A 12,560-nucleotide genomic window follows, 5' to 3' on the forward strand; every position below is an offset into this window, starting at 1 on the left:
TGAATTAAATCAATATTTACGCTCAATTTTTTATATACATAGTCATTTATGTACTACCTATGTTATTGCTGCCATTTCTTACTATAACTTGTTCTAGTTAATATTTTTTCAAACAACACTTAAAAAATAAAATTTGTTTAGAAAGGAATCTCCTTTTTTGCATCTGTAAGTGGAAAATCCATATCACCTGATGTAAATAAAAATAAGATTATTCAAGTACTACATAAAAATTGTCTTTACACTTATGGTAGTTGTGCCATACCTGAGATACACTGGCATGATGCACATATTCTGTTTACCACTCCAGATTCACTTCTCACCCTTCTCCATCCAGAAGGGCGCAGAAAGCAATTTCTTCACTAAGGCATTATGAGGAGCTCTGTGGTTTTATCCTCTGGAGGACAGATATGATGATGGGAAATGTTGTTCTGGAATCAAAATGGGAAAAATAAGATTCTGAAATCATGGAGGCTAGATGGTGGTGCTTATCACTCTGAGGAAAAGGGGATGTGATTATCACAGTAAGCCACAGTTGGTAATCATGGTGCTTTGATCAGTAGGGATCTATGGTGACCACTCATAGATCATGTATCTTTAGAAAAAAGTATATAAACATCCTGTGAAGGCTCTACTTGACATAAAAAGACAAAAAAAGAGAAAATTCTGGATTTACTGCACCTAACTCAAGTCACCACAGTGAGATTCACAGTCTCTCATCTAAGTTCTCAGACCTAGAGCCCCTCATCTGAAGGGAGACCAGATCCCTGTGAGGAAAGACTGAATATGACCACATGTGTAGACCATGGAAGTCTCCCTAAGTCTTCTTCAGGGGCACTGGAGGTAAGGTAGGGTAGGGGGAGGGAAATGCCCAGATTTTCCAGAGCTTATTAGATAGTGGTTATGAACTGAAAAACCTTCATAGTTTACTAATTAAAGTTTATAGAAGTCAGATGAGAAATGGAATCTGGGTGCACATCTATCTAATGGTGGATTCAGTGCATCCATTTCATGGTTATTTTCCTAGCCCTGGAATGTATAGTGAAACTAGATATACCTAATAACAGGAGAACCCCACATCAATCCCTATGCCAGTGGAATGAAAGGTATTAGGGTAGGAAGGACCAAGTAGAAGAAAGCTCCTAGAATTGTACTTTTTCTTCCATTACCCTCCTGTGACCCCCAACAAGATGACAAGTCCTGTAGGGAGAATTACAGAGCATAGTGTCCACCTTTGAAGACTAGAGAGGTACAGGGAAGGTGTCCTACCACATCTCCATTTAATTTGCCTGTTCAGCTGATGCAAAAGCTAGATAGGTCATCACAGTGGATTATTGTAAACTCAATACGGGGGTGACGCCAATTGTAGGCGTAGTTCTAGAAGTGGTAAGTTTATTGGAACAAATTAGCATAACCCATGGTACCAAGTATGTAGTTATTGATCTGGTTTTATCTCTATTCCAATCAGTAAGAAAAATTAGAAGCAGTTCATTTTTAAAAGGAAGGTCCAATATAAACAATCTCACCCCAGGACTGTGTCACTTCTGCCATCTGTGACAATACAGTACTGAGGATCTTTGATCATCTTCATATCTCACAGGAACCATGTCAGTTCATTACACTGAAGACACAATGCAATAGGTTTTGATTATCATGAAACAGAAAGCCAGAGGGTGGAAGACAAATAGTGCAAAAGTTCATGGGGCTGCTAGTAGTCTGGGGCATGTCAGGGTCTCTAAAGGGAAAAGCAGGTTGCTGCAGCTTGCACTATCCTATATGTAGAGAGAACCACAATGTTTTTTGGACTTCTTTGTGTTTCGAAGGCAACATATATTATATACACTATAACTTGAAAGCCTGCCAATTTTGAGTGGGACTTAGGGCAAGAAAGGTGATTGTGCTATAGCATATGCTCTCCTGTCACTTGGGCATTATGTATGACTCAGGAACCCAAATATATTGGAGGAATCTATGACTGTGTGGGATCTCTGGCAAGCTCTGACAGGGGAATAACAGCACAGAACTTTAAAGTTTCTTTATAAAAAGTAGTTTTTGTCTTGTTACTGCGCCTTGATAGAGACAATGTGCCTGAGTATGGGATGCCAAGTGATTCTGCTATTTGAGTTGCCCATCTGGAACTAGGTGATAGATGACGATCCACTAAACCATGAAACTGAATATAAACAGCAGCCTTCCACTGTAAATGAAAATGACATATATGTGACCAGGCTTTAGCAGGTCTTGAAGGCTCAAGTAAATTGCACAAGCAAGTGGTGCAGACTTTCATGTACTTCCTCTTTATAACTTTGATGCCCTTCTCTTAGTCTACACATTTGGCTTCATGGTGAGTTCCATATGACTAGAATAACCAGATGTCCAGGTTTTCCCTACGTAGTACTAGTTTATACTCGTCTAACATTCATTCATCATTCATGATGCCACTTTTCATTGGCAAAAGTGTCCCAGTTTGAAGAATCAATTATATGGCTACTCTTCCCAACTAATGAAGAGGAAAGAGTGTGTGCCTAGTTCATAGATTTCTGTATGGCATTCTGGTATCAGCCAGAAGTGGACAGTCAATGCACAACAACCCCCTGTAGTGGGCAGGACTTTAAAAGGCACATGTGGTTGTCCACTTTATGTAGAAGGAGAGATAGCCTGAGATACATATTTCACTGACTCATAGTCAATATCAGATTGATCAGCTGGTCAGGGTCATTTTTTTAAAACCGTTTTAAATTTATTTTTTTCCCTTTTTTAAATTCTCTCCCCAATTTCCACCTCTGACCTACAGATGTCTCCCTTTAAGAACTGGATCTCTGAAGGCGAGGCATCTCCTGGGGCCTGGTGCACCTGGAGTATGGTCCGTGGCTCTACATGGGGCGCAAACCCAGGACCTTCTGTATGTAAAGCAGACTTGTTAACCACTACACTATGGAGCCACCCCCTGGTTAGGGTCTTCGAAAGAATAAAATTGGAAGATTAGTAATAAGGAAGTCCAGAAGACAGACTATTTGCATAGGACCTCTCAGAATAAATGTGGTATGTTTCTCAAGTAAATGCTGAATAGAAGGAAGCCCTGGTGGAGGAAATTTTCAATAATTAAGGTGCCCCTCCCTCTGTGGGAGATGTTTAACCTCTTTCCATGGCCACCTTAGTGTTTGCTCCATGGCCAGTGTTTGAAGTGTACAGTAGATGAAACAGAGGTATTCAAAGGCTCAACCACATGGTATCCTCCTTTGTCAAAGTTGACCTAACTGTTAACACTATTAAGTACCCAGCCTGCCAACAGCAGGGGCCCCCTTTGAGGCTTTGATATGACAACATTTTTCAGGGAAACCAGCATATGTGATTTCACAAATGCATAGTCTGAATTACCAAGAGGACCAGAAGAACAGTGTGTGGAGTATGAATGGAAAAACACAAGTTTGTCAGATAATGGCAATAATTCTATTCTTCCAGTGTTACTACTGCTGTTTTGCTAGATTCTCTTTATGAAAAGGATTGGGGGGTGGGGGGATGGGAGGCGTGGGACTACTGATTCAGCAGTTTTATCTGTATACCTTATCTCAGTTCTCATACCAACCATGTGAAGTGAGTTGGGTGTAACTCCATTATAGAAATGAAAACATAGGAGCAGAGAGATTATCTACTTCCAATGACTCAGAGATGCTTAGATGTGATGTCAGGATTTGAATCCAGATCTGTCTGTTTGTCTTTTGCCATATTGGTTTTTAGGAGACTATCTGGATTGCTAAGGCATCTGCTGCCTACAGTGGAGGTCACTGTCTTGCCATGGACCTTTACCAGAGCCACTATGGGACACAAACTGAATTTTAGTATCCTGCATATCTCCTTTGCCTCTAGCCACAGGAGGACTTGAAGAGAGTCAGAATAGGTGGTGCCTACATGCTTCCTGCTAAGGTGTCAGAAGTATCCCAGGCTCTGAGGGGTCTCAAGGCTCTTTTCCTGGGCTGCGTCCTGAGAATCTCCATAAAAGATGAAGGGGATTTGGAGTTCTGCGGAATCTAGGACCTTGGATGGGCAACTTGGAAGGATGTGGAGAAAATGCAACAGGAAGCTACTTTTCAAGGGTGACCAGAACTGGTCTTGAAACCTCTTAAGCTAGCTTTGACAGATCATATTTAGTTGGTTGTATTTCACAGGGAAGAGCTAATTCTCACATGGTGCCCACATGACTCTTCTTGTGTTTCTTTCTCTCGGAGGCCTCATTCTGCAGATGCTTTCTACACTGTTCTGAGAAAACGGAACAGTCTGATCCCTCCCAGCCTCTCCAATGCCCCTTATGCTGGGTTAGGTGCCTCTTTTCTGTGGCTCCAGGGGCACCCTGTGCTTGGCCTTGGGAGTATCTATTTTGCAGTATTGCTGTGAGATAATATATTTAAAGTGCCTGAGCTTGGCCTGGAGTGGCTGTTTTTGTTATTATTGTGGTTGTCTGTCTACTTATCAATCATCCATATTATAAGCTCTGAGGGACTGTGTTCCTGTTGCCTTGTACAGTGCCCAGGACATGGGTAGATGCTACGCAGACTTTCCATGAAAGAATAAATGAATTGAATAAAATGGGTTAAACAGCAGCAGAGGTAAGGGATAGGTACGCTTTTCTTAACTATTTAAATATAGGTAAATAATAAGCATATAAGTCCTGATACTTTCAATGAGAAAAATTCTTTATTTAAAATAAGCTAGATGTTTTTACTAGATTAAATAAAATACTCTACAAATGAGAATTTTAGATCCAATATACCAAACCCAGTAATACCAGTCAGGGATTGTCCATCAATTTTCCATTTAATAACATTTGAATAAAATAGCTTATAATTCTGAGAATATGTGCCTTTGCTTAGGAGAAAAATTTCCAAAGCAGTGTCCCATTTCCTGGATATAACAGTGTCATGCTTCGTAAGAGAAATTCTATAACGCTGAAGACAGCTAAGAGACAGTGATTTTCAAATGCAGAGACTAATAGTATTTCTAAATCACAAAGACGGTTGACACATTTTATTTCAATAAGAGAATGAAAGCAAAAAGGGAACCTACACTATGTCTTGTATTTATTAATATATGCTTAGTACTGTTAATGCCTTTGCTGCAGAAGGGTAATAAATGTTTTAGCAAAAAGATATGCTGTGGGACAAAGCTGGGGAGCTCGTGCATACAGAAAGTAGCTGGTATCTCAAGGCTCTCAGGGCTCTTGGAAGTGCCACACATCGTCATGGGGCTGCTGGGCTTTGTTTCCTGGCATTGAGGTTTGCTGAGTGTCTGGGGTCACTGTGGTATCCATGGTCGTTTCTCCCAGGGGTGTGGTCGTATCAGCACCGTAGGTCTCATAAGCATCAGCTAATCCAGGGGTCATCAGTGGGTCAGCGGCTGCTGGGGTGACCTTAGGGAGTCCCACGCTCTGCCCTTCAGGGCCCCTTGCCAGGCCAGAAACACTGCCTTTAGGGAGAGCAAGAAGCCCTCTAAGGGCACCAGGCACTCCCTCTGGAAGGAGAGCTGGGTTTTCCGGATTGGCTGGGTGGGCCTCTGGCATGGGGGAGCCTTGTGCAACTCCTTCTCCCTTCTCTGGGCCTTTGGTTCCAGTGACTGGGGTGTCAAATTCCAGAGTAAAGTCCCCACCCATGCCCGGATGCTGGGGCATCCCTCCAAGGCTGGGCCTCATGCCTCCAAATCCTGGGAACATGGCTTCATAGGCCATGGGGCCTCCTCTGCCTCCCTGGAAGAAAACCATTGATCAGAGACACCATTGTTTCATACTGTTACTATGCCACACAATCAAACCTGGTGCGATTTACCGAGAAAACAAAAAACTGATAGGAAACAGGGAGTTGGCTGAGCAGCTTTGTGTAAACACATTTCTCACCAAACTGGCTTTGAAATATAAGGAAGAAGATTCTGCACTTTCGTGGGTGGGGGAAACCCACTGCTGTGAAAGGGAGATGAAGACCTTTGCCATACCTAATGAAAAGGGTAGGAAGAAAAGAAGTGGAGAAGCAGGGCAGAACTGAGTCTACAGGCAAAAGTCAATTTGAATTTAATTTTAAGAAAACAATAAGCAGCCGTAATGGGCAATACCATCATAAAACAAAACCAATCCTTTCCTGAGCGTTGAGGGATGTTTTGTGTTTTGCGGACCTTCCCAATAACATTTCTCAGTATTCTCCAAATGAATAAAGCCTCATGTAAAGTTTCTTTTTTCTTTTCCTTTTTTTTTTCTGAGAACTGAAATATTTTTTTTTTCCTGTGGACAGTTAGAATTCTAGAATTGACCATGTTTCTTTTTTTTCCTTTGCTGCCCTGAATTTTGAAACGAGAATCTGATTATTTACAGCAATGGTGCAGGGCTTTGTAACTAGCATATCTGTATTCTCATTTCCTCAGAGTTTTGATTCACTTTAAATTCTAACTTAAATATTTTTTGGTTATGTTTATCATGTGTTTTTCATAAGCTACAGCAAAAGCTTTTGAGAATGAAGTAGAACATAAAAAATATTACAATACGATGATTAATCCTTACTTGAATTTTCAAACAGTTGCGTTGGTGTTATACAGATACAATACATTTCCTACTCCTGGCTCTCCATCTTCAGCTTTTCGCATTTTGAACTCCTAGGGTGGGCTAACTGTCCTTGTCCTTCCCTCTCTTATTGCTCTTTTACCCTTATCACATGATTTTGACATTCCCTGCCAAAGTATCTATATTTTCCATTGATTATATTATAAAATTCTTGAGAACAGAAGCCTTTTCTTACCTCTGTCATATCTTTTTATGTGTCTAGTTCACAGAAGGCACTCAATATTGAGATGCAAATTTTCTTTCAGTGATAGCATATGTATATGTTTGTTAATTTGATAGGATTTTTAGTTGATAATGATTTGTTGAATCAGTATGGTTTTGTTTTGTTTTGTTTTGTGTTCTAATAGATGTAACATGAAGAAATTTCTCAGAGAAATAGTCAAATTGTGTGAGTCAATTGATCTCACATTTTAAAGTTGTAAAATGCATGATAATGATAAAATGAGAATATACTTGAATTAACTTGTTAATGCACTTTGAATTTTATAACAATCAAATTTTAAACTTGGCTAACTTTCTTTTTTAAAAAAAATTTCTCAGTTTTGAGGTCTAAGTGATTTTTGACGCAGTTGAATTTGTTTTGGTTTGAAGTGTTTGCTGTTCAATGATAATAACTTTTCAAGAGGGGTTTCTTCTCCCCTCACATTCAAGAAAGGGGCAAAACCCTATGGGCAAGAATGGTCATGACTCAGAAATGGCTATGTGGGAAATGTGATGAAGAGTTTGCATGCTGCTTCGGAATCAATCTTTTGGTTTTGGAGTGAAACAGTCTTAAGCCTCATGCTGTATATTCATGGCCACGTGTCTCTTATAGCCAGTCATCTGTGATTGTCATCCCCTGTCCACAATTTTAAGAAAAGTTTGATGGTATTACTCACCGCCATTTCTTCTGAACTCATGATGCCAAGTCTGGCAGGAGCGTTCTGTTCAAAAAGAAACACTGCATCATATTACGAACCAGCTGACTCCTGTTGTAGCTACTCCAGAGAAAGTTAAAAGTCATTTAGTTTCTCCTTAAACCCTAATATTAATGCTGTTTCCAGAGGCAGAATAAATGTAGCCAGTCTGGACAATTCAGGTAGAAAATTTACCTTTTTTTTTTTTTTTTAAATGCCATGGGTGCGTGTGTGTCTAAGTCTGCCCAGAATTATCCATATAGGAAGTGTACCGCCTTGACATTTCAGTTGCTAACTCAGGCATTCAGAGAATATGGAATTTATTGTGTGAGGCCTGGATTTTATAATTTTAGTTCTCAAGATAACATTTAATTTAAAATGATACTTTTTATAGGATATAGACTTACCAATTGATTTGCTCCATAGGACATGTAAAACATTCCTGGATAAAGCTAAATATAAATACAATAATCACCACAAAATGCATATTCTAAGGGAAAAATTTTTAAGTAAATTACAAACAGAGAAGCAGTATTAAAAAAAAAACTTACTGGAGATGGTTTATTTTGTGGCATTGGTCCTTGAGCTATCAAACGGGCTATTGGGAATATCTTTAAGTGGTAGAAAGAGAATTAGTCATTCTTACTTGCTAAAACACAGGTAAACCTCCGTTACAGCCATTTCTAAGAGTTACATGAAATATATTTTCAGATGTATTAGTATGAAAAAGAAGTATTTAATATTTAAGAAAAAGGAACTCATTATATTTCATATTCATAATAAATGGGCAATTTAAATTTTTATTCATCTTTCTTGAAGTATAGAGAAATTTTTCCCGAGAAAGTCTTGTTGAGATCTGTACTTACTGATGAACCTTGTGGACCAGCAAAATCCATTTCTGGTAGCTGCATCATAGGTAAATACTAAAATTACTAAAGTATTAAATAGACAAAGTGAACCAAACATACACTCATTTATGAATATGATAAAACAATCCCAAATGAGTTTCCTGATTTACAACTACCTTTTATTGACATGATTCAAGTGCACGGGCAGGGAGATGATGAGTCATGTATATCGTGGATTCACTATTTCTTGCAGAGTAGAAAATAATGAGTTTTGGAATTGGAGCATACCAGGTTGGTTTGAATCCTGACTCTGCCACTTAATTTTGTATAGTACTGGTAAAATTTTATAACCTCTCAAAATCTGCCTTCTCCTTCTTAAAAAGGATAATAATATCTGTCTTTATAGGATTGTAGTCAGGATGGAATGTTAACCGCCTGTAGCATTCTACTTTTCATGGTACCTTTCTTTTCTGTCCATCACTCTTTTCTGCACATTATTACAAGATACTTTTGCATGGTTGTCTTCTCTACTACAAGGTAGAGAAATAATAATTCAAAGTACTACTTACAATGCTAAGGAATCAATTACTCTTCTCAGTACTTTTCAATATGGAAAAGGACTTCTCTGGGCTTCCCTATTTCCTCTGAAAGTTTTATCTTTTGCAACTAAGAAATCAAGTTTTATAGGCACAGGGTCTTTTAGAGTACATGTACTGTGTCTCAGATGGCAAAAGAGAGGAATGGATATTTATGTTCTACTCTCAGATATGCCAATGCTCAAAAAATATTTATATTTTTGTGCATTATACCTGAAAGCTCTCTGAATAGTTAAATGTGCTCTGCAAATCAGGTTTCTCTCATTAAGTTAGTAGGCAATTCTGATCTGACTGCAGAAAAAGAAATTACCTCAGCCTTTGGCGGCTTATCTGATGGTGCCACCTGCTGTTCAATCATTGGCCCCTCTGCTTGCTGCAAGGGTGGCTGTCCCTGGTAAACTGGATGCTGAGGTCCTCCTTTCTGGGCTGCGTCCTGCATGGCTGTTACAACAGTGGGCTGGAAGAAAGGTTTCTGTCCTGGCTGTTGAGGCTGCAGGGATGGCTGCGATGGGAGAGGTGGGGGATGCACAGGCAAAGAATATTCATACTGCAGAGAAATTTGAAAGCAGTGTCAGGAAACAATGACTCACTGAACTATGGTGTCCAGAATATCTAACATAAAAGAGCTTTCTACTTAGAAGAGTCTGCTCAAGCAGATTGGAAGCTATGCGAACTTTCTGGTAGTATGAGTTGTTTCCTCCTCTGCATTCTCATAGTTGCCACCACGTATCTCTATTTACCGCTTTCTAACTGAATTACAATTTTTTTTTATTATAAATCTTTGTCCGCAGTCAACTGAGAGGGAATACATCTTATTTATCTGTACAGTCCCAGGACTTGACATAGTCTGGCACATAATAGATACTTAATGTGTTTTCTTGAATTAATGAAAGGAAAAAGGGTAATTAAGTAAAATACCAATCAAGTTTCTGCATCATGCAGTCCATTTTGGAAACAATCAAGTGGAGAAAGAGTCATCATTAACGTAATGTACTGTCCTGCTAAAAGTGGCTTTGGTGGGCAATACTGTATGTTATAGAAGGCCATTTGGAATGAAAAATTCCTCTTAAAACAATCATATTTTGTTGCTCTTCTTTGAAATTATCTGTGGTGAATTGCTCCTTGTTATTTTTAAATTGATTGCAAGCTCCTCAGAATGGCTTGGAAGTCTCACACTACCTCCAGATTCCTAGGGCTTCATCACTTAATCCTACTCATTACACTCATACCTCACATTTTAGCATCTTGTGATACTTTGTCTTGTCTTATTTCCCCATCATATCTGAAATTTCATGAGCCTTGGAGCCATTCTTAAATGTTTTCACTTTTACTCCCAATCTACAATAGGTTTAGGTATTTACTAGGAACCTAATAAATAATGTTTAACTAATTGATGTATTTATTGATTGCTGTAGGGTTCATGATGTTTTAAACAGCACTTTGGCAGCATTTTAAACATGCCTTTGAATAATGGCTTGGGAAATCTTGGTCATAAGATTTGCCCAGGATTTAATCTGTTTCCAGTTTGAGAATAGTTTAGCTATTGTTATTGCTGCTGTCTTTAATGTAGGTCTCATATTTTGGACGTAGATCTTCCTATTTGAAATAAATATTCAAATGAGTTGAAAATTTGAACCATTTTATTTTAAATTTTCCAAAGTACTAACAAACATTGTAGTTATAAGTTTTGATTTACTTTGTATTTAGATAACTTTTTGTTTATTATTCTTACCTGTCTGCGGGTTGCATATCACAACTTAGAGAAGGTAAGTAGGAGAAGATTTTAAGGCTCGACATTCCAAACATATTAGTGCACTAACTTACCTGTTGAGTTTCGTGTTCCCTCGGTCTCATCCATGGGAAAGAGGAATGTGGTGGGAGGAGACCGTGTATCCACAAAGAATTAAACGATTTCCCAAAGCCAAATCTTGAATACTAAAGATAGGGTGGGCAGGGTGCGGTGGGTGTGGGTGGGAAGGAAAGAGAGAGACACACATGCTTATATTTCAATATTGGCTTGAACTTGGTTTTGATTCTCTGAAAAATCTATAGACAGTATAAAGATAGTGAAAGTAAAAGTGATATTGGTTAATTAATATGAATAAGTAAACATTCTCTTCCAAAAGACTTACATTTCATTTTGAGCCAGACTGCAATATTCCCATAATTCTGTTTGAGATTTAGCCTGTTAAGCACTTATATTTTGGGCTGTATAATAAAATTGATAATGCATAAAAGATTATTTTTAACTAAAGAACATTTAATATTGTTTTTATTTTCCTTTGCTATCTCATCTGAAGATCTTATTTTATTTTGGGTTATCTCAGTTACTCATTTGTTCTTCCAATATTTAGGATATCATATGTTCACAAACATATTTTATAAACGACAATGCTGCTACTAATATCACTACCTCCATCATCATTAATATTTGCAGTAAGAAATATTTGAAAGTAAGGTTACCTGAGAAAGCATGTTTAATCCCTGCAAGGTTCCCAACTGTCTCATTGTCTGTAAAGAAAAAATAAAAGTGGGTTGGTGGTTACCACATATGTTTCTTTTTGTACAATAAAAACTGATCTTCTCAACATAAGACATTATTAGCACAAAGTTTGGGGTGGGTCAATTTGAATAAAATAGAAATAGACATAAATCACCACTGAAAAATGCAAATGTTAAATGCAATTCTGCCATTGGTGTTATTATTGCTATTAAAATAGCTTTTTATCATTAATTAAAAGAGAGAAAGCATTATGTAATTGAGATCACATTGAAACATGGGAAAATAGCTCATTCAACTGAAATATAAATGTAATCATGAGAACATGGCTTCATTGATTTTTTTCTCCCCTTTTATCTTGCTTTGCCTGTTAAAATTCAACCTGAAGAGGAATTTGAAAAAGCAGGCAAACAAAACAAAATAAGACAACCTCCACCTTCTTCCCAAACAAAAACGTTCTCAAAATAAAAAAATTCGAAAGATTTGGAGAAAATGTTATCCAGACAGATTGTCAAAAATACCACCAATTCACCAGAAAGTCAATTTCAATTTAATGGGATGAGGTTTAGAATGCTTTGAATTAAAGTTAAGCTAAAAAGTGAGAAAAAATAACTCAGTGAAATTAGCTACCATGTGAAATAAGCACCAATCAATATAGATATTGATTGCCTTCAGATTGTCATTATATGAATAATTTTTGCAAGGCCTTGTGAAAAATATGTTGTTTCATAAATATTTTCTATTCATAATTGTCGATATTTTCTATTAATATGGTCAAACATTTCTATTTTCCTGAGAGTTTTCTAAACAGAGTATACGTTAGTTATGAGAAGCTCAATGAGACTAGCACAGATTATGCAGCAGGTACTACAGTACAATGTTAATGCTATTTGTAGGAGTTCTTGTAAATAAATTTTGTGAGGTAAATTTTCTTCGTGGGACTTTATCATATAAGATACTATAAGGAGAAGGAACTAAGTATAAATCATTTGTGACTTCAGAACAATGTGTTTTAATTAATATAGTAATTATATTAATGTAGTAATGTTAATGTATATATAATTATGTATTAAATATTAGTATTATTTCAATTCACATACAAATGACATTCTAAAGACTAAAACA

At 37.6% G+C, this 12,560-nt stretch overlaps 1 protein-coding gene across 2 annotated transcripts; it reads right to left on the reverse strand.

The window, feature by feature from the left end:
* Positions 1-4,763: 4,763 nt before the first annotated feature.
* On the reverse strand, positions 4,764-11,670 carry AMBN (ameloblastin). 2 transcript variants are annotated; one of them, XM_036227336.1, is made up of 8 exons: positions 11,399-11,670; positions 10,760-10,870; positions 9,246-9,437; positions 8,358-8,396; positions 8,043-8,102; positions 7,899-7,943; positions 7,474-7,518; positions 4,764-5,734 (listed from the first exon to the last, which is right to left on the reverse strand). In XM_036227336.1, the coding sequence occupies exons 1-8, from the start codon at positions 11,531-11,533 to the stop codon at positions 5,204-5,206; spliced, it is 1,158 nt and encodes a 385-aa protein (XP_036083229.1). In that variant the 5' UTR covers positions 11,534-11,670; the 3' UTR covers positions 4,764-5,203. The 2 variants fall into 2 exon arrangements, with proteins under 2 accessions (XP_036083229.1, XP_036083222.1); XM_036227329.1 differs by having other exon boundaries at positions 9,246-9,482.
* Positions 11,671-12,560: the final 890 nt, after the last annotated feature.

The sequence above is a fragment of the Rousettus aegyptiacus genome, unplaced genomic scaffold (assembly GCF_014176215.1).
Source record: "Rousettus aegyptiacus isolate mRouAeg1 unplaced genomic scaffold, mRouAeg1.p scaffold_m13_p_10, whole genome shotgun sequence".
Taxonomy (NCBI): Eukaryota; Metazoa; Chordata; class Mammalia; order Chiroptera; family Pteropodidae; genus Rousettus; species Rousettus aegyptiacus.